At 37.5% G+C, this 21,399-nt stretch overlaps 2 protein-coding genes across 2 annotated transcripts in view; one reads left to right on the top strand and one right to left on the bottom strand.

Annotated features, from left to right (window-relative positions):
* LOC107695325 (rho GTPase-activating protein 6) overlaps positions 1-9,913 on the top strand; it is a 35,464-nt gene extending 25,551 nt beyond the window's left edge. Inside the window, 8 exon segments of the mRNA XM_074187040.1 lie at positions 2,303-2,501; positions 4,684-4,739; positions 5,078-5,228; positions 5,387-5,535; positions 6,412-6,588; positions 7,055-7,143; positions 8,150-8,349; positions 9,000-9,913. Coding sequence (XP_074043141.1) covers positions 2,303-2,501; positions 4,684-4,739; positions 5,078-5,228; positions 5,387-5,535; positions 6,412-6,588; positions 7,055-7,143; positions 8,150-8,349; positions 9,000-9,343 — 1,365 coding nt within the window. The 3' untranslated portion in view covers positions 9,344-9,913.
* Positions 9,914-14,196: 4,283 nt separating this feature from the next.
* LOC107695326 (ubiquitin carboxyl-terminal hydrolase 12-like) overlaps positions 14,197-21,399 on the bottom strand; it is a 17,323-nt gene continuing 10,120 nt past the window's right edge. Inside the window, exons 8-9 of the mRNA XM_016495185.1 lie at positions 19,074-19,152; positions 14,197-15,763 (exon numbers count right to left, since the gene is read on the bottom strand). Of these exons, the coding sequence (XP_016350671.1) occupies positions 15,662-15,763; positions 19,074-19,152 (181 nt within the window). The 3' untranslated portion in view covers positions 14,197-15,661. The remainder of the gene's footprint in view (positions 15,764-19,073; positions 19,153-21,399) is intronic.

The following is a 21,399-nucleotide window of genomic DNA, read 5'->3' as shown; positions in this document are numbered from 1 at the left end:
AGCTATACATGACAACACATTTACGTGTGCTATTGCTTTGAGAGATTGTTGCTGACATCTCATACGTGAGCAAATAAAAGAAGAGGACACTATCTACGCAAATATAAATCAGAGCCAATAAAAACTCCTTGCTATCACTAACCTGGCATCATTTCATTCAAAGAATTCCCCATGCAAGTGCTGATATGGTACATCTCACAGATTAAAAAAAAAAGAGATAATTCACTGCTCTCATGGACACTGTCAATAATAAACTTGATTCAGAAATACAAAAAAAAAAAGCTTTATGGAGTCATACTTTGAGATACTGTAAAACAGATGTATATGCTCTAAGAAGTTATAAAGGTATAGTTAATTTCAAGAATTTCAATTAAAATTCAAATGAAATAAAATATAGAATTCGAGTTCATTGTAATTAAAATTAAAATACTAAAAGTAAAAATGTCTGTTTTATTATATCATTTTCTGATCATAGCACATGATCATTCAAAGCTAAAAGGTGTTAAAAACTCTTTTATTCACTGTCATTGAACTAAATTGGATCAACACTGAACTAAATGTGACCCTGGAGCACAAAACCAGTCTTAAGTCACTGGGGTATATTTGTAACAATAGCCAAAAATACATTGTATGGGTCAAAATTATTGATTTTTCTTTTATGCCAAAAATCATTAGGATATTAAGTAAAGATCATGTTCCATGAAGATATTTTGTAAATTTCCTACTGTAAATATATTAAAACTTAATTTTTGATTAGTAATATGCATTGCTAATGCTGCGTTCAAGTCCTCCTGGGACGTTCGTACTTACGAGTTGACAAGTCGTAATTACGACGTCAGGTGCGTTCAAGTCAGTTTAGCCGACACAAGATGGCGGTGTACCTTCTTTTAATAAATTACAAGAAAATACAACAGGGTCTGCATTTTTTTACTTGGATTTCAGCTGCGTAACAAGAACATGACCAATTTAAGTTTATAGGACAACTAAACTATCAATTTAAACAAAAATTTACCGTCAACTACAGACGTTTCATCCATCGATTCCGCCATGTTTCTCATTGACACGCCCCCAACTCGGAAACTCGGGGCTTAAAGAAAATTTCGAGCTTCCCCACTCGTAATAACGACTTTGTGGTGGAGTTCATGTGCGTTCAACTCGTAAATACGATTTATCCGACATGACTTGAACGCACCATATGAACTTCATTTGGACAACTTTAAAGGCGATTTTCTCAGTATTTAGATTTTTTTGCACCCTCAGATTCCAGATTTTCAAATAGTTGTATCTCGGCCAAATATTGTCCTATCATAACAAACATCAATGGAAAGCTTATTTATTCAGCTTTCAGATTATGTATAAATCTCAATTTCGAAAAATTGACCCTTATAACTGGTTTTGTGGTCCAGGGTCACAAATTAAGCTGAATAATGGCACTGCTGTCTTCTAGAGCTAATTTATAGCTGAAACTGAAGTTGTTTAATACTTGAACTTTTCAACATTTACACTGGTATTTTCCAGTTTATTACTGTACAGCTGCTTTGAAACAATCTGTTTTGTATAAAGCACTATATACAATGTGACTTGACTTAAATGTATGCTATGACCACTTAAATAAATAAAACAGTGTTAATTTGATCAAGGTACAAGAACAGATATCAGAGTCAAGTGTAGATTATATAAATAAGCACGTTTAAAAAAAAAAGTCATAAGATGGGCTGGGCAATACCTTGAACAGTATAGTATTCTTCATCACATTAATAATGGCTAAGATGTTTGTTATTACTGAGTCAGACAGCAGTGGCAGCAGGCAGCGTGGTTCAGGTTATTGTTTGATTTCCATACCTCTCTCAGTATGACTGGAGACAATATTTCTATGGGTGGCTACATATCAGCAGGAGCAAATAAGATTTATGCCTGTGTCTTTGCCAAAACAAATTCTCCATTCTCTCCGCCCAAACATGGAGCGAGAAAGAGAAGAGATTACTGGGTTATTCAGTCATCATGTTGACTTCTGAAAAGCTTTCATGGAAATCTGTTCACATTTCTTTTGTATACATAGCATAAATAGATTTATTGTGTTCAGATTTTTTTTCTTTCTTTGAGCTCTTTTCTGACCAGTGTGAAAGTGTTTCAGGTGTTTATCTATTTTAATAATTCATTCATTGGAACAAGTTTTCACAGAAATTGATGATGTCATTTTGACCTTTATTGTTTAAGCCTTACGTACAGCACATACCTTCATTCATCTGTGACCTCTGCCTATCTTTTCATCATAAACTATCTTTTATTTCCTCTCTGTCAGGGAGGGATGTCTGTAGACTCCATCTCTGATATGGTTGAGAGTCAGTCTAGACTACTTGAAGCTCTGCAGCTCTCTCACCCTAATGAGCTGGAGTTGAAAAAGGCTGCTGGTCGCACACAGGCCAAACTCAGTCTCAATCCCATCTACAGACAAGTTCCCCGTGTGGTAGAGCGCTGCTGTAAACACATTGAGACCCACGGTAAGCTGCAAACAGCATTACAGCACATGTCCAGTGATTTATGTGAAAACTGGAAGGACAGGAAGTTGAACTGAAATTTGAAATGTATTGGCAGGCAAAGAACTGCAATTGAAAGAAGTTTGAAACAGAAGGGAAATTTCATTATTCCAAAACAACTTCATTCATTTCTGACTGATGATTCAACATTTCCGTAAATAAAGTGTAATAAATTAACCATCAAAACGATAAACATTTTGCCATATAGCACCGCAATATATATAACACACTGTTTTCAGACAACTTTATATTGTTTTAGTGCCATTTGGAAGTATTAAATTAGTGTTCAGGGAAATAAAGCGTTCTTTCACCTTGGTATATAAAATGAAAATGAATGCATTAAATATAATAAAATATACAAATTAAACTCAAAATTATATATGTGGCATTAGGCTACATACTATTAAACTAGAATGAAATTGGAAATATATATATATATATATATGCACAGTTGCACACAATACATATACATAGAGAGAGAAGGAGAAAGAGATTCCAATTTCATTCAAGGTTTCTTTTTTTCTTTTTCTTTTTTTTGGATCTGTTATCTGTTTATCAAACTTTTTATAATAATAAAAGGATAAAGATACAGGAGAATAGAAACAAATATTTTTCCCACAAAAAAAAAATACAATTAAAAATAAAAAACAACCTCAATACATAATTATAGAGTATATGTAAATTATGTATAGAATAAACTTTGAATCAGAGATTAGAAACAAAAAATAAAAGTAATCGCCCATGTACATATTCTACACATTTACATCATCAAACAAAACATTACAAATATAAATTATGAAGATAAAATCCACTTACTTGTACTTAATACACTTTTGATCAAAAATAAGCCATGATCATAAGGACATCCTAATGATTAGGTTGACAGACTACAGAAGAATTCATATAATCAGAAAAAACTAATAAAAAGGTCTCAAGTTTCAGAAAATATGCCAGTATTGCCCTTTATTGTGTGCCTAATTTTTTTCCAAATGAATGAAGCTCATTACATCTAGCAGCCAGTCATCAAAAGATGGAGGAAGATTTTGTTTCCATAGCAGAAGAATGTTGGAAGAAAATCCCAGTAAACCTGAGGAGGAATTCCAAAAAGTGCAACCAAAGGACAAGGCTCGATCTGTTTCTTTGTGACAAGAGGGAAAACATTTAAAAATGAAAAGCCAAAAATAAGTTAAGGATGGACATAACCAAAACATTTGTATTAAGTCTGCATGAGCCTGATGGCAACGACTGCATATGAGATCAACATCATGCCTAATTTTTGCCAACCTCACTTTTGTCCCAAAAAAATTCGATGAATACATTTTAATTGGATAAGATTATATCGTGCACAAATAGAGCAGGTATAGACATGGGACAAGACCTGGCTCCAGATCTCATCTTCAAATGTGAGGCAAAAGTCTGACTCCCACTTAATAAAGGAGAGAGAAGGAGGAGAAATAGAGGAGATAGACAATACACTCTTTTTATCTAAGGGTACTTCGAGAATTTCACCTACATGGGACGTTGGTGGAAGATTCAGAAAGTCAGGAAATTAGTTTTTAACAACATTTCGGAACTGTAAGTATGTAAAAAATGAACACTAGACAGGGAGAATTTTTGTGTTATCTGAGAAAAGCTGGGAAAAATAATATCAGTGTAGATGTCATTGACAACTGAAATTCCTGCTCTCTGCCAAATATTAAATGCTTGATCGGGAATACAGGATTACCAATGGCTTCATTCTAGTTTAATTGTAATTCTGCCTCTGGGTTGGCTGCTGTGATTCAAATTTAAGTTCAAGAGTTTAAAAGGCATTCTCAATTTAGTTCTGCGTGGTGCACAACCCTGGTTTGAAGACCCTAAAGTTCATCAAAGTGATATGTTTATGAACTGTATGAGTGTAACAATGTCATGTACATGATACTGTAAACCCAAATACTTTTGCGAATTTTGTTCTTTCCCTGAAATATCAGTAAATTAATTTGAATACATCCTCAGGCTAATAACACATAACACCCGGGTTCAGGTTGCAAACAGAAGGTCACCCAAATGAGACACCATTCAAAAAACACTAAAATAGATACGAAATCAGGACAATGAAATATGAACCCAGCAGTTGTTTACTATCTCTCTGTCTCTCTCTCGCTAGGGTTAAAAACTTTGGGGATTTTCCGCGTAGGCAGCTCCAAAAAAAGAGTCCGTCAAGTAAGTTTGTCAGTTCCAGCTGCTCTCTAGAGCCAGTTTACGCCACTGCATTATACACATCTTTTCTCTTTCACGTGTGGCATGCGCCCGTCTTTCACATTGATTCTAGAAACACACTGCTGACAGTATAACATCTCCAGTACAGTGAATGTTTTAGATACTGATCATAGCGCGTACAGTGTCTTGTTTTCATAGCTGACTTCAGACTGACTGTGATTTGTATGTGTATATTATACTGTGTTTGTACAGGAACAGGATACATGAGATACTTGAGTCTTGTGTACAGTGCCAGTTTGTTTGATGATGTTTCATCCTGCTGTGTCCTTGTGTGTTTTCAGCTGCACGAGGACTTTGACATGGGGATAGATGTCTTGTTAGACGAAGAGCACAGCGTTCATGACGTGGCTGCATTACTGAAGGAGTTTCTGAGGGACATGCCTGACCCCCTGTTACCACGAGAACTCTACCGGGCCTTCCTGCACGCTAACCGTACTAGCTTACAATCATTATTACACAGTAACCTTATTACACAGGAATCAGGATACTCAATTAAACTGTGTAATGTCCAACACACTTCTCATTATTGTATCAGCTGTTATCAAATACAGTATGCTTACCTTACAAGATGTTTTGTGTTTGTCTGACAGAGTTGAGGGGGGCAGATCAGTTGACATACCTGCAGCAGTTGTTGTACCTGTTGCCTCCCTGTAATTGTGACACCCTGCTGAGGCTCTTGACGCTTCTTCATACAGTACAGGAGAATGCAAACAGCTCTACTGGGCCCAACCAGCAGGAGGTATGGTCTGGGTTCACATCATAATTGTCATTTATGGTACAGATGGTTTTGCCTTGGCAAATTTAGTCTCCTCCAAATGACTGGGATGTTTATCTCATACAGATGAGTGGTTGAGCAAGAGTTATCCGTATGTGTTATAATGAGTGGTGGTATCAGAGCTAGATATTATTTTTAACTTTTTTTTTTTTTTTATTAAAGTATGTTCGTTTTTTTCTGCATCTTGTAATCAGTGAATTCCAATGGTCTCTTTTGCACACAACTCTCTGAAAGCAAACTGACCAGGTTCCCAATTAAATTACAAATGATAATATATATATACTTATTGTGTATGCTTATTGTTCTAAATGCTTTGTTGTGTCAGCATGTTTGTATGCAAGGAATCTTTGTGTGAAAAAACGAAACAAAACAAATCTTTTCCAGAAAAACCTAGCAAACACCATAGATGTTTGAACAAACAGATTCTGCAGTAGTTTACAGATTTGCACTTGCAGATTTAGGTTTTTGCCAATTTGTGACAGCAAAACCTTTGGCGGGGCATTGATAAACTGGACAATGCCCTTAAAAGTTTGGTTTATTCAACTTATATCTTTGAGGTGGAAGTTGGATCTGAAGCAAATGCACCACTGCTCTTTATATGCATCTACTGACATATAAAAAAAAAAGAAAAGAAAAAAGAAAACAGGAAAAAAAAGAAGAAGAAAAAGGCCTAGGCCCTTGTGTAAACCAACAAGCCATTGTCGTGTACCTGACAGTGCTAGATTTAATAACGGCAATACTAAACAAAATATATGACAGCCCCACGACAAAAGACTTTCAATCAATTGTTTAAAATCAAATCAGAATTCTGACCTGTTTTTAAATTGGTGTTGTGATTAGATCTCAGGTAATAAGATGACGGCAGCAAACCTGGCAGTGATCTTTGGGCCCAATCTCCTGCAGAAAGAGAGAGGATCAGAGAGAGAGCTCAGTCCTCAAGCTCTGGGCATAGAAGACAGCACTGTCATCATCTCCGTCACCCTGATGCTCATCCAGAACCACCAACATCTCTTCACGGTGAGAGCTGCGGAATGATAGACAGTAGAGAGTGTATACTATTAAATGAATAGGTCATTTAAAAATGAAAATATGAAAAATCATATTCCAAACACTTAAGACTTTTTCTTCTATGGAGCACAAAAGGAGAAATGTTGAAACTTCTTTCCCTGCTCTTTTCCATACAATGGAGACGGAAGCTTTTACATTTCAAAAGGCCACCAGCACTTCAGAATGTCTTCTTTTGTGTTCCATGGAAGAATGTGTAAATGGTGGTCATATGTGTAAATGGTGAAAGAATTTTCATTTTTGGGTGAACTATATATTATTTGGGGGGGGTAAAATTTTAGGCCTGCATATGATACATATATTATAACTTTGTATGCACTGAGATTGTAAGATGACTTTGTTGAATTCTTATTATGAAGTATTCATATACTAATAGCATGAGCATTAGTTGAGTGAGTGTTTTTTGTTTCACATGCAGGTGTCTGCTGAGCTGCAGCAGGAGATGCTCATGAGCCTCATTCAGACGGACCCTGATGTCATCGACTATCTGCTGCGCAGGAAACTCAGGTCAGCTTTTAATTGAAAAGTGTGACACTCAGGATCCAGGGATTAAAAAACCTGTTCATTTTTCCAAAGTTGTTTTGTTTCTTTAATGGTAACTTTTAAAGGGGTCATATTATGCGATTTCAATTTTTCCTTTCTCCATTTCATTACACCAAATACACAAAATAATGTTCTTTTTAGCAACATCATATGACCCCTTTAAAGAAGGACAATCTTGTTACGTAATTGACATCGGTGCACATTATTTTTGTTTTATTTCTGGTGGAAAAAACATATTACCCATGATTCTTCAAATCTTCATCAGTTGGACAAGCAAATCACTTCAAAAGAGCTTCTTAGCACCTACCCACTCCCATGAAGCACTGCACAATTACTTATGAAGTAGTTGAATACTGTTTCCTGGTCCAAGCCTCCACTATCTCCACAGAATACTATCTCAACAGCCTTTTATGTGCACAGTTCATTTATAGCACAGCTTTAAACTAAGCTTTTCGTTTTAAATAGTCATGGCATACACTACAATCTCAGGATCACAGCTTCCCAGATACCAATATTTTTATGATTCATAAAAGATTAATCACTGTCTGGCCAACTGACATTTTGTTTTGGAGATAAAGGTTGGGATCCTGATTTTGAGGCAGTGTCATAGCAGACCATGAGCATATATTATCACTGTTGTTTCTTTTGAGATCTGATATATATATATATATATATATATATATCAGTCAAGACGGCTGAAAAAGTGGGCAGGCACAGCTGCACTCCATAATGTAATTTAATCTGAAGAATTTTAGATACAATTGCATTCTTTATCTTTCTCTATTCAAAGGACAGACCCCTGAAACCCAGACACTTTAAAAAGGGTAATGTTTACATGGTTAATGGGTTAGTTACCCTAAATGAAAGGCTGCCATTTTAACCTCATGTTTAATGTGCCTGATTACAGAGGTGAAACCACAATAATTGCTACTGTCCAAACACTAATATACCCATCTCTGCATTGTGACAGCAGTAGTAGTAGCCTGAAGATGGAGACGGACTCCGGTGGAAGGAGGGACACACAGGCATCTCTGGACTCTGTGGGTCAGTCCAGTGATGACCTTTCATCCCTGGAGCCACTGTGTCCTCTTTACCCAGAGACATCTGCGATTGGAAGTCTGAGTGGTGAGGTCTTCCTCAATGTGCTTCATCTTAACACCAACAGGAAACGTGAGTAGTACAACGTTCTTCACAATGACGCCGTAGTTAGACTAGTAATAATATCTACTACCTCCTTAAAAGATAAAAAAGTTATGTTATGTAATTTTGAAATTACAATCTCCTCTAAAATTCAAAAGTTTGAGGTCGATAAGATATGTTTTATGCTTTTATGCTCACTGAGGCTGCATTTCTTTGATGGAAAATACTGCAATAACAGTGATACTGTGAAATATTACAATTTAAATGAGCTGTTTTTATTTTAATATATTTAACATGTAATTTATTCCTGTGAATTTTCAGCATCCATCCAGTTTTCAGTGTCACGTGATCTTTCAGAAATCATTCTTACATGCTGATTTTAACATTGCCGATGTTGAAAAACAGCTGTGTTGCTTAATATTTTAAGGAACTTTTTTTTCAGGATTCTTTGAATAGAAAGTTAAAAAGAACACCATTTCTTTGAAATAGAAATATTTTGTAACATTATAAATGTCTTTACTGACACTTTTAATTATCAATTTAATGCATACTAATAAAAGTATTAATTTCTTAAAATCTTACCAAAATTTTGAACGGTAGTGTAATTTTCTATGTGTAAATAAGCGAAACCTTATTATATGTATATTCTGTATGTGTGTGTGTGTGGTTGTCTACAAAAGGTTCCTCTGAGGTCCCACCCAAGTCCATTGGTAAAATGAGGCAGTTTCATTCCCACCACAACCTGTTGAGTCTATCCCAGTCCTCCTCTAATGCCCAGGGTGAAAAGAGAGAGCTCCAGGAGCAAAGGCAAGGCAGTTCAAGGCACACGTGCTCAGAGGAGCGCCTTCATTTCAGTCTGGGACGGCAGGACAGCGGTTCTCAACCACAGAGTCCGAGAGAGAAAGGCATCTGGGTACGACAGAACTCCAACGCCTCATCCACGACGTCAGACGACAGCAAACCACCAAGCAACTTCTGGGACTTTTTCACTGGCAAGGTGTCAGGCTCAGAGACTATAGTTTGACCCCTAAGTGAACAGATGTAATGTGGGGGTTGAGTGTGGACCCGTTAAAGTATAGAGAGAGATCTGCCAGTAGACACACACACCGAAATAATGTATCTGTAGACGCTATACTGTTTATGTAATATAATCTTAAATAATCCTACTCCTCTAGAACAAGACGGGTTTTCAGAATACATTAGATTATCAAAAGAATCATTATAAACCTGTCAGAATAGTGTATTTAATCAAGAAACAGACCTCTGACTATAGAATGTAAATATAGCACAGGCTGTTATAAACCTCTCTATAAAGAAAGCAGCTTTTATATTCATGAATCCTCAACATGCACTCAGTGGGCACTGAAAATTTCAAAATAGTCTACATTTCAAAGGCTGAAATCTCTTATTATATTTGTTTACATTAACATTGAAGCTTTCTGAAGTTCCCCTTCTGGCTATTAGTTTTATCATTTTTCTGATGTATTGGCAGCTGATTGAGGCTTGGTCTTTACCATTACAGAAACTTTTACATATAGTAATATCTTTTTTTAAATAAAGTGTATATAGTACATTTTGGTAGCTCTGAGTTCTTTTTATCTGAACTAAATGAATTTGTACCATTAAATGTTGTACATGTTGCTTTTCAGATACCTGTTGTCAGAAGAAGCCCTTCACTCCAAAACTTCTTCAACGACCATTCACAGTCTGAGAAAAATCAGATGAAATGGAAGATGTTTTTGGAAGAATAAGACATTTTTTGAAAACTTTTAACCATTTGGAGAACATGCTCTGAACGCATTGCATCACTGAACCACAAGAGGGTGATATTACATAAAACTTGCATATTAATAGATCCTGTATAAATAGGCCAATTTGAAATTACCTGGACTCTGTTGGGTTGGATCAAAAGCAGGGTTTCCTCCAATAAGAATAACACTGTTCAGAGTGAGCACTGCCATTTCTAGAAGCAGTCTAATAGCCTACAAACTAACAACAAAAACTCACTCTAATCCCAAATCAACCTACCCAGCTCCATTGCAAGACTGATCAAGAACTCAAATTCATTTAGATGAAAGGACAAAATATCTTTAGACTGAGTTGGAGCCAGGCCTTCTTTGTGCACAACCTGAAGATCAAGGTAGTTTCTCTACTCCTCATTTACTATTAATCATTTTATTTGATTTTTAATCATTTTTCTCGTGGTTTTTTTCTAATCATTTTTAAATAATCTTAGAATTATGTAATCATTTTAAAGGTGCATTCAGTACTACTTCATATAGCATTAGTGGATCACCACGACAATCTCGGCGTTTTATGTAAATTACACTGATACAAGTGAGTTTTAGAGAGCGGTCTACACATAATTCATTCCCTTACCCGTCCAACAAAAGAAGCAATCTGGGCTTCCCGCTCCCCCTCAGTCTCATGTAGATTTTTTCCGTCATCAAATCTTTCCACCTTTTGTATGACGTAACGATGTTGACGCCGGGTTTTTTTTCTTTTTGTCAGTCTTTCTGTTATGAATTGTCTGTTTCTTCGGCTGTACAGGTACCGATTCTCCCGTTGTCTCCGCTGGTAAAGCAAGATATGTGGGCTTACAATGACTTACACTTGTAATTTAGCTGTTATGTATCTTTGTATGCACTACTTGCTTTATGCAAGCACTATATAGGATAAATCACTATACAGGATTTACCCTATTATACTTTATCGACATGAATTGATAGGTGAAACAACAAACAGCCACCCACAAATAGTCTATAAACAAAGCATCAGGCTGTCTTTGAGTTCACATGAACAACGGTTAAAGTTACTCGTCGTCAGGCTACAGAAGAATACCATAATTCCTCCGTTCAATTAGACCTATAAGCCATCGAGAGTCACACAGACCTATAACAACCCAGCCACAACACTTAATTGCGAATAACATGCCTTACCTTAACACAGAATCGACCACAGAGTCCAACGTTTATATTTTTTCTACGAATCTTTAAGTTAACATGTACTAAATATGAGTGGAATTTGCACCGCAGCGCCCCCACACCGCCGTCATGCTTGAATGAATGTTATTTTTGCAATTTTACACATAATAATCCACGATGATCAAATTACACAAAACTGAAATTGCACGTCAAAATAACACTTTGTCAATATTTTTTGAGACCCCCCAAAATTTCACAAATCACGTTTTCAGGGGAGCCCATGTCTTATTAAGGGGAGCCGAGCTCCCCCTAGCTCCCCCCTAGTTCGCACCCTGCCTGCGCATCTCCAACAACACTACGCAGGGTTGCCAAGTCCGCGGTGAGCTGGTGTACTTTTAAACTGCCATTTTAAAACTGTGTTTATGGTCACTTGCATAACAGTGACTGTAAAGATATGGGATTTAGCTATGGGAATTGCATATTTTGAGTTTTAATATTTGGGATATGGTCACTGGGCTATTTGTGCGCTATTTTTGATTGGCTATTGGGCTATTTCGTTACGCATACCTGGCAACCCTGACACTAAGCAACTAGAGTAACTACCGAGGCGCCAGCCAATGAGCGTGAGGATTTTCTCAGTCTTTTCAAAATAATACTTTCTTTAGGCTATTGAAAACTGAGTCCAGTCTTCCTCTCGTGTGAGTGTACAGCATTAAAATGACTCTTCACAAAACCACAATATATTTCTTAATGTATAACACTTTTAAACTTTTTCCCTGCCAAACACGGAATTTTCCAGGTTTCTGCGTTTTCAGTTATACGCCCGGGGGCGCTATTACACATCTCCTGAATGAGTGCAGAATCTCTCGATTTCAAAAACAGGTGAGGAAGACGCAGAAAGGAGCGATCTCATGTGACCCTGGAGCACAAAACCAGTCTTAAGTCGCTGGGGTATATTTGTAGCAATAGCCAAAAATACATTGTATGGGTCAAAATTGATTTTTCTTTTATGCCAAAAATCATTTGGATATTAAGTAAAGATCATGTTCCATGAAGATATTTTGTAAATTTCCTACTGTAAATATATTAAAACTTAATTTTTGATTAGTAATATGCATTGCTAAGGACTTCATTTGGACAACTTTAAAGGCGATATTTTTTTGCACCCTCAGATTCCAGATTTTCAATTAGTTGTATCTCTGCCAAATATTGTCCTATACAAACCATACATCAATGGCAAGCTTATTTATTCAGGTTTTTAGATGATGTATAAATCTCAATTTCGAAAAATTGAACCTTATTTTTTTTTATGATCAACATTTTTACAGCTGTCTGGATATTGTCAAAATTCTTGCTAATCAGTCTCATCTCTTTCTCCAGAGTTCCAATTATTTCGGCGATCGGTTGAAATTCCTCCTTAAAAATTTCCCAAACGACGCCGAACTGTAGCTTTAACTCGTCAGCCACCATGGCACGCAGCGCTTCATTAGCAGGCTCTTTCTGCCGTTTTTTCTCCGGAGAGGACGGCAAAAGCTGTCGTTTAGCCATCACAGAAAAATAAACAAGTTCAGAGAACAAATATAAGAACGTTGCGCCGAGACTATAACTTAAACGAATGGTTCAATGACACCGGGTCTGGGAGCTTTAGACTCAAGCGGCCATCTCTGTCAGCGGGTCACGTGATCTCCGAAAAATTGACCCTTATTACTGGTTTTGTGGTCCAAGGTCACATATGTAAGCAGATGCATATGAAAAATAATGAAAACTGCCCAGGTTAAATGTCGATCCCGGAAGTGGTAAAGGACTGTGAAGCTTTGGAGGTGCTGGTGGAAGCGATCTACTGCATCTTTGCGTTGATCGTCGAACTGAATGATTCAGATATAGTATTTAATAAAAACGCTCAAAATGTTGCTTTTTTTTATGAAACTTACCTGCATTTAAGTGTTGATAAAAAAATGAATGCGTGAAGCTAGAATATTTTTTTTTAGAGTAGAGTATTGCATGTTCAGATATTCATACAACAAACTATTCAGGGGGCCAAGAAAGTTTAGTGAAAATGATCAAAAATGCTGGCGGTGGCTGGCAACATTTTTCAAAAGCGCTGGCGGCGAGTCAATTTAACACCAAACTTCTGAATGCACCTGGCCATGAATTTATTAGTCTCCAAACACAATAGTGAAGAATGAACATTACTAAACAGGACCAGCATTTTATTTACTTTTTACTTTGTGTTTGCAAATATTAGTTTTGTGAAAATGTACCTTCATGAAAGTGATTACATGTTGGCACAAGCTATGATTGCTTGAAACCACATGGGTGTTGCCCAGTTTAATAGCATCATAAAGAAACACAGACCAAATGAACCCCCTGGAGGTGGTTGATGTGTTTTTGTTTGTTTTTTATTTGGGACAGGGTGAGTCCCATCTTTCATCCATGCTGTCCACTCCACTCCAAAACCAGATCATTCACCTGGTTTACAATTTGTACATTGCTTTATCGAAAGTGCACTTTTCTTTTCAAACCCAGTATGGAATAAACATCATTACAATGTTATTGGAAGGGGCAGGATGAAACACAACTAACGTTAGCATGACGTAGCATTAGCTTGTGTTTGTCTCATGTTTTGATGTAGTTTATGTCTGTCTGCTAATGCCAAAACTCTCAGGGTGCTGTTAATGTGATCAGTGCATTAACTGTTTCTATGATTAGTAACAAGTCTCAAGATTGCAGCATTAATCTGATAATTCCAACATCATCAACCTTACATTTCTGTTTCACCTCTCTCCACATAACATACAACAGACCTGGTGTCCAAATAAAGAACAAATGTATAAAAAATGATAATGTCAAAGAAAAGTTAATATAACATTTATAATTACACATAAATAAAAGCCCAAATAAAAGAAACATTCCTTCCCCCTTAACTACTAGATCACAAGCCGAGTGAACTGGGAGAAGTGGCTCATCCTTCTGGCCGTGCAACATCACAAACTAGAAACAATCCTTTACTGAGTCCCCTTAACCAATCTAACTATTACTAAGCCAAGTCACAGCTTAAACCCGACATTTACAGACAGATCCAAGACTGCACTTCGGCATTGGCTGTGCTTCACTTCCCATCTAGGTCTATGCGGAGTTAAAACATTATTAAGTTGGCAGAGGAGACGATAGAGATCTAGAGAAGAGTTGCTGAGATTAAAGAGTAGATGCAGCCAATTCAATCGGCTTAATGAATCAGGAGACTTTATCATGGAGTGAAGATCCATATTACGTTTGAATTAACCAATATTTCGACTGTTTAATGGCTAAACTGAATGAGTCCACATTCATTTCAGACAATCTCACAGTGTTAATGAAACACGACTGGAAATGTGTGCAGCTTTTGGTTTCAATAAGACAGGCATTTATGAGCTTTAACTTGTATTCAGAATAATATAAAGCCCTAATTTCTATCTCCATCTGTTACACTTTACAGTTAGTGCACTATTAAGTGTGCACTATATGACACAATCAAGCTGTACACTCACTTGCAGTGCACAAGAACTGGCAGAATGTTCTACATTCGTTGAATACTGAAAGAGCATTCTTAAGCCAAGCCACATCCTGTATACAGGCACTACTCTGGTATCCACAATCCTCTCTACTTAACAGAGCAGAGCACCCATCAATCCACAGGCCCTACATGAAATCACTTGTCAAGTTCTCAACACAAAAAATGCTCATCCCCTTCAAGCTAATTTAAACATGGTCAGGTTTATCCATTCAGGTGCAGCTCTACTATAATTACAACATGAGCTACTGGTTCTGCATACAACACATTTATAACTAGCTGGTTGACACTGATGTAGCATGATGTGCCATGTTTGACACTGCAGATGAACATCTGAGGGTGAAGAACTGTCAAGTGGCTTTCTGGACTGATCATGACATTGTGCCAAAACAAAAATCATGACACACCACCCAGCGATGACGAACGTGATGTGTAGAGAAGTGAACCAGATTATCAAAATGAACCTTATTACTATGTGTGGTGGGGGAAAAAAAAGGTTTGTACAATGTCCATTCTCAGGCCATCGAGACATATGTTTAGCTCATTTCACATGTATATATGTGCGTTTTGGTGTGTGCCGAGCAACACAAAGCAGGCGAGTGAGTCGAAGGCGAACCAGATGGCGATTACTTCTGCCTGATGATTACTGTGCTGTGTCCAGGTCACTCTGACATCAACTGCTCCTGTCTGGGGCCTGATTGATGCTCCGGTGCAAAGCTCCACTGATAAGCCTGGATGAAAAGGGACTTGACTGAGAGGGGATGGAGCAGGGGGCCGAGCTGTGTCAACAAAGCCCAAGCCTCCCTATCTGCCTGATCCGGTCTCTCACAAATCACGCCCTCCCATTCTGTCAGTCACTCCTGCTGGCTCAGTCTCTAGACTGGTAGAAGAGTATATACCCTGACTCAGAGTTTTTGGAGATGTCCGATGTCAAACCGAAGAATTCCTCGATCGCTTGGGCGTCTATTTTCTGTGTGGGGGAAAAAAGAGAAAGAGATACATAACTGGATTTAAAGGAAAACGTATTTAATCCGTTGTGATAATTTCTGAAAACAAACCTCATTGGTTCTTGCGTGCTTGTATGACACATAAGAACATGGTTCTCATTTTAAACAAGCACGTTTCCGCTTCAGTTTGTGATATTTGATGTGCACCATGTATGTGCATTGATCAATGTTTATATGTGAATAAAAGCCTAAATTAAATACGTTTGTCATATAAAGTGATTGTCTCTCTTCAGAAGATTTGGATTAAACTGCGCAGTTCATATGGATCACAATTACTTTCATTTTATATACGTTTTAAAGCATCAAAAGTTTTCAGTCAATGGATTTTCAATGAAGGGACCAAAATCTCAGATTTCATTAAAAAATTATTTCCTCGAGTTCCAAAGATGAGCAAAAAAAGTCTTACAGATTGGAACAACATGAGCAACAGGATATTTCAACCAAAAATGAACATTCTATCATTTAATTACTCTGTCATTCCAAACCTGCATTGTAGACGTTTTGAAAAATGTCTTTCATTTTTATTATTTATTGCATACAACAAAACTCTCTTTTGTGTTTCACAAACGAAGGAAAGGTTTGGATCCCTTCAAATGATGAAGCTTGTGATTTCTGTGCAATTAGCAACACCGAACGTAATTGCAATCTATTTGAATCATAACAGGGTCAAACAAAACAAGACTGGCTCAAGCAATAACCAGAAATTCTGCAGGGTGTCACTAGTGGTGCAGAAATTACACGATTCACGTTTAAGGGTGTATTCACACCAGGAAAGTCCGCTAGTTCACTTGCTTTGGTCCAGACCAAATACAATGTTCTTTTTTTTGTTTTGTTTGATGCGGTTCGCTTTCACACTGCCCTTTTTGCAAGTGAACCAGAAACTGTAAACAAAACCACACGTGTGCGTAAGGTCATCCATTCATTGGTTCATCCATTCAACCGGACCGAGACCACCTCTTCAGCTGGGTCTCGGTACGGTTGTTTGGTGCGCACCCGCACACCTGCCCAAAAGATTCGCACCAAGGGGGGAAACAAACTTGAGTTCAATTCAATCGAACTAAACAAGACAGGTGTGAATACACCCTAAGTGACTAGAAATTTACTCTGTCCAGAAAGCTCTTATTTTTCTCTTTCCAGATGTGCAGATGGGAAGACATCAGATAAAAAACAGATAAAGAACATCTGACTTTAGCATGCAACAGAGCTAAGCACTGCTCCCTCTGCCTCAATTTAACATATAGCGCCTTACACCGCCACTGTGCTTGGTATTTATACAAGACTGCTGTTTATGGTACGAGAACCACTTCATGTTCTGAGAAGCACCTGAGAGTTTGTGTTCACAACATGTGAGTAAATATTTGTCTAGGTTACTGTGTAGCAGAGCGGATATCACATCTGTGTGTCAAAACCAAATGGATTTATACTATAAATGTGGTGGAAAATCTGTCTCAATGTCGATTCAAGGTACGCTTTTACGCTAGCAGTGTAGCGCAAACCTAAACAATCAAGTGGCATGAGGATGTTATGGAAAGATGGGGTTGGGTCACAATTCATATAGCACTCTTTTTAGTATGTTTCAACAAAAATTGCTCTTTGAAACAAGACACAAATTTCTACATTCTCTACATCAAGTTAAACTATTCAAATGAATAAAAGTGTTGGTCTTGGTCTCATTAATGCATCACTACTCCTATAATTCATTCAGAGAACTCAAAAGTATTTGGGTCAATGTGAGGACAACTCCAGACAAGCACTTAGTGAAGCATAAGCAACAGCTACAAATCACCTGAGAGGGGAAGTTGATACATATGCTACTGTGCAGTGCTAGACTTCCAGATACCTTGGGCTGCAAATCATACATTCATTGCTAGACAACGCAAACTAAATGTGAAAATGAACATACTGTAATAACAGCTGGAAGAAGAAACAATCAAGTTTGCTGAACTGAAACTGATGCTTTAAAGGTGACATATTATTCCCCTTTTTACAATATTAAAGGTGACATATTATGCCCCTTTTTACAATATGTAATATAAGTCTCTGGTGTCCCCAGAATGTGTCTGTGAAGTTTCAGCTCAAAATACTCCACAGATCATTTATAATATCATTTTGAAAATGCCTATTTTGAGTGGAAACAGAAACACGCAGTTTTTCGGGCCTGTGTCTTTATGCAAATGAGCTGCTGCTCCCCGCCCCCTTTTCCAGAATAGAGCTGCGCCATTACAGCTCGTACCTGCTAAAAACATCTGTTTTGGTTCTGATTATCATGTTTATCGAGCTGAAATCATGCGTTTTAAACCATACGAGTTTAAACTTCAGATATAAGGTTTTCTGAGCACACACATCCGAAGCACATGGACAGAAAGCTGCTGTCACAGCATGTGAGTACTAAGTTAAAAACACACGAGTTACAAAAACAGTCGGTTATGTCTGTGAAGGTAAACAGCTGGGAAATAAATCGCTTGTTTATTTTAGATCTGTGTGGCAGCAGCAATATACAGTAGCCTAAATAAATCAATAAATCCACTGCTATCGTCGTCTCTGAGGCTGGGACTGTAAATAGTGTTCTGTGCTCGTCTGTGCAGCCAAAGACAGAACAGTTAGCATGTTTTGCTCAAACTTTCGCCATGGCATTAGAACTGGTACACCGTTGTCACTTGCGAAATCAAAATGATGGCGCCATGGTTGGAAACTTACAGATTAAGGGGCGGTAATATTATAATGAGATCCCTTTGCCACGTCACCAAGGGAGCGAAATCAGACGCGCTCGTTTTCTCAGACGCTTGCAGAAAAAGGCTTACCAAAACAAAGTGATTTGGTTAATCTTTTTCACGTTTCCTTGGTTGGTAGATGCACCGGGGACCTGATCATAGCACTTAAAACCTGGAAAAGTCAGATTTTCATGATAGGTCACCTTTAAGGTCTCGGGTGTTGTTGTTTTTTTAGATACTTCTACTTTCGCTGCTTTAAAAAAAAAAAACTGTTCTAGGTTAAATACAATTTTTAGCTTGATCAAAAGTAGTATTTCAGAAAATTTTCACCTCTTTGAAAACAAAGAATAAACGTGTAAAATCATTGAAGTCTATGGGCCAATAGTATTATTTAGAGAAATAATGTATATGATCTTTTTTAGTTAAATTATAGTTATATTTAGAGTCAAAATATGTTTTCTCTGGATACTAACAGCATGTTACAGAATTGTTGTATGATACCTGGAATACAGGAATACATTATTAATTAATTAAGCAGAGCAACAATTATATTTTGACTTACCTCTACAATGTCATCATCAAACAGCAGCCAGAAGCCATGACTCTTCACTATAGTGATATAATGACCTCGATTTGGACCACTACAAAAAGAAAACATATTAACAAGATATGAAGAACAGAAACAAAGGTTCCACAGCGCTATGAACAGAAGAGAGGGATCCCAGGGCTCACCAGAGAGAAGACTTCTGTTTCAGTGGAGGATCGATTTATGACATTGTGATTGAAAATTTCAAGGTAAAAAAAAAAATAATAATAATAAATTAAAAAGAAAACGTATTCATGGATAAATCATTCACAATAGGATTCATTTAGGAAAAAATAAAATTTTCATTGCATGCCTACTTTAAAAATTACCACACAAACAATATACTGCGCTCTTAACTTAAAGGGGTCATATGATGCGATTTAAATTTCTCCTTTCTCTTTGGAGTGTTACAAGCTCTTGGTGACTTTAAACCGCATAAACACATTTCATTACACTAAATACACAAAATAATGTTCTTTTTAGCAGCATCATATGACCCCTTTAATACACAATCCTTCAAGATAATAAACCTTGGTTCCTCAAAAATAAAATTGTATGTATATAAAAATGTACTCAGGCCAGAAGCAGATGAGTTTTGTGTGTGTGTGTGTTAGAGGTCTGCACGGGCTTTAAAGTGCCCCTATTATGCCATTTTTAAGGTTGCTAATATTGTTTTATGAGTCTCCTAAAACAGGTTTACATGCATGCAAGGTCAAAAAACACGTTAGTTTTCTCAAAAAATTAAATTTTACCTCATTTGTAAATGATTCGTAAATGACTCGTGCGAAGCAGTTCAAAAAATCAGTCTCTCTAAACCCCTCCTTTCCGTGAGCCCTCACTGCTGTGATTGGTCAGATGGCGAGGTCTTTTGTGATTGGTCCAGAGCCGTAGAGAGATTGGCTCTGGATTGGTCTACCGCGTACAGCGCGTGTCATAAACAAAACGCCCATTACCATGACGAAATGACAGCCCTGGAGACTTGTCAATACATAGAAAAGATGGTATCGATTGTACCTTACCAATTCGAGCCGGAGTCTGATGATGAAACGGTTGAAGTGGCTGATCGACAAGAAACTGATTCGCAAGCACGACTGGAGTAGGACATTTCTCAGTGGTAAGTGTCAAGTGTTAACAAGTTTGTGGTAATTATAAGATGTGATAAAACAAAGTTACTCTCACAGTGTAGGATACAGCGTCTTCTCGACATGATGTTAACCACATGGAAATTTTACTGTTTATGGGCGGTCAAGCTGGCGACGTAGAACATGGGCAGACATTATGCTGCGAGCCGACTCTTTTTTTTGTTAGACAATAACTTTATTTATCATGCACTGTCGGCTTCACAACTTTGCAGATAGTTTATGTTCACATACAGCTACACGACACACTGCATGAAATGTAATATTCGAAAAGGCATAATAGGGGCATTTTAAACTGAAGCCCGAATCCGGCCCGTACCCGAGATCATCTGACGCGACCCAAGCAGCACAGTTAAATGTAGAGTCCGAACTCGACATCTTTTTTTCAGGAATAGCCAATTTGAAAAAAAATGCTGTATTTCACAATTGCATGCAACGGTCAGTAAACAAATACATGTAAACAGAAACAGAATCATTAAGGCTCAGCCAGTTCACAAGGCAAAAGGAAAAACGCTTACCAGTTATGAAAATTTATGAACATCAGGTGCAGCGTTCACATAAATTCTGCCGAGTTTTTGAATGGTTGTATACGACAAGAAGATAATTCTTCCATCGTGCAAATTATGGTCATTTTTGTCAGTTAAAGGTGGTGTAAGCGATTTCTGGTAGCCAATGTTGACATTTGAAATCACCAAAACAAACACGCCCCTACCCCAAAAGGGTCTCGCCTCTATTTTGATAGCTCCGCCCCACACATACGTACGCAACCCATACATAGGCAACGATTAGTTCTATGAAACAAAGCAAAACCAATGTTGCAACATGTCTACACCGGACGCGAGCGGTGCGGCGCTTTAGGACTGATTGACACAAATTTCAAATGATTTTCAACGGTCGCTTTGTCGCGTCCAGTGTACCAGACAGACAGACAACTAGCTGTTGCAGCGCAGACACGGTGTTACTCACCTATCGAGGAGAAACAAAGCAACCTCGGCGTCCGATCGCAGGCCTTCCGCTCCTTGAGTTCTCTCCAGCACTGGAAAGCTGATCCGATATTTATAAATTTATAATATATATATATATATATGTATATATATATATTTATAAATTTGCACTGGCTACCAGTAGCTGCTCGCATTAAATTCAAGGCATTAATGTTTGCC

This window comes from Sinocyclocheilus anshuiensis, unplaced genomic scaffold, assembly GCF_001515605.1.
Source record: "Sinocyclocheilus anshuiensis isolate Anshui unplaced genomic scaffold, SAMN03320099.WGS_v1.1 scaffold282, whole genome shotgun sequence".
NCBI classification, from domain to species: Eukaryota; Metazoa; Chordata; class Actinopteri; order Cypriniformes; family Cyprinidae; genus Sinocyclocheilus; species Sinocyclocheilus anshuiensis.
This window is presented reverse-complemented; position numbering and strand designations above follow the sequence as displayed.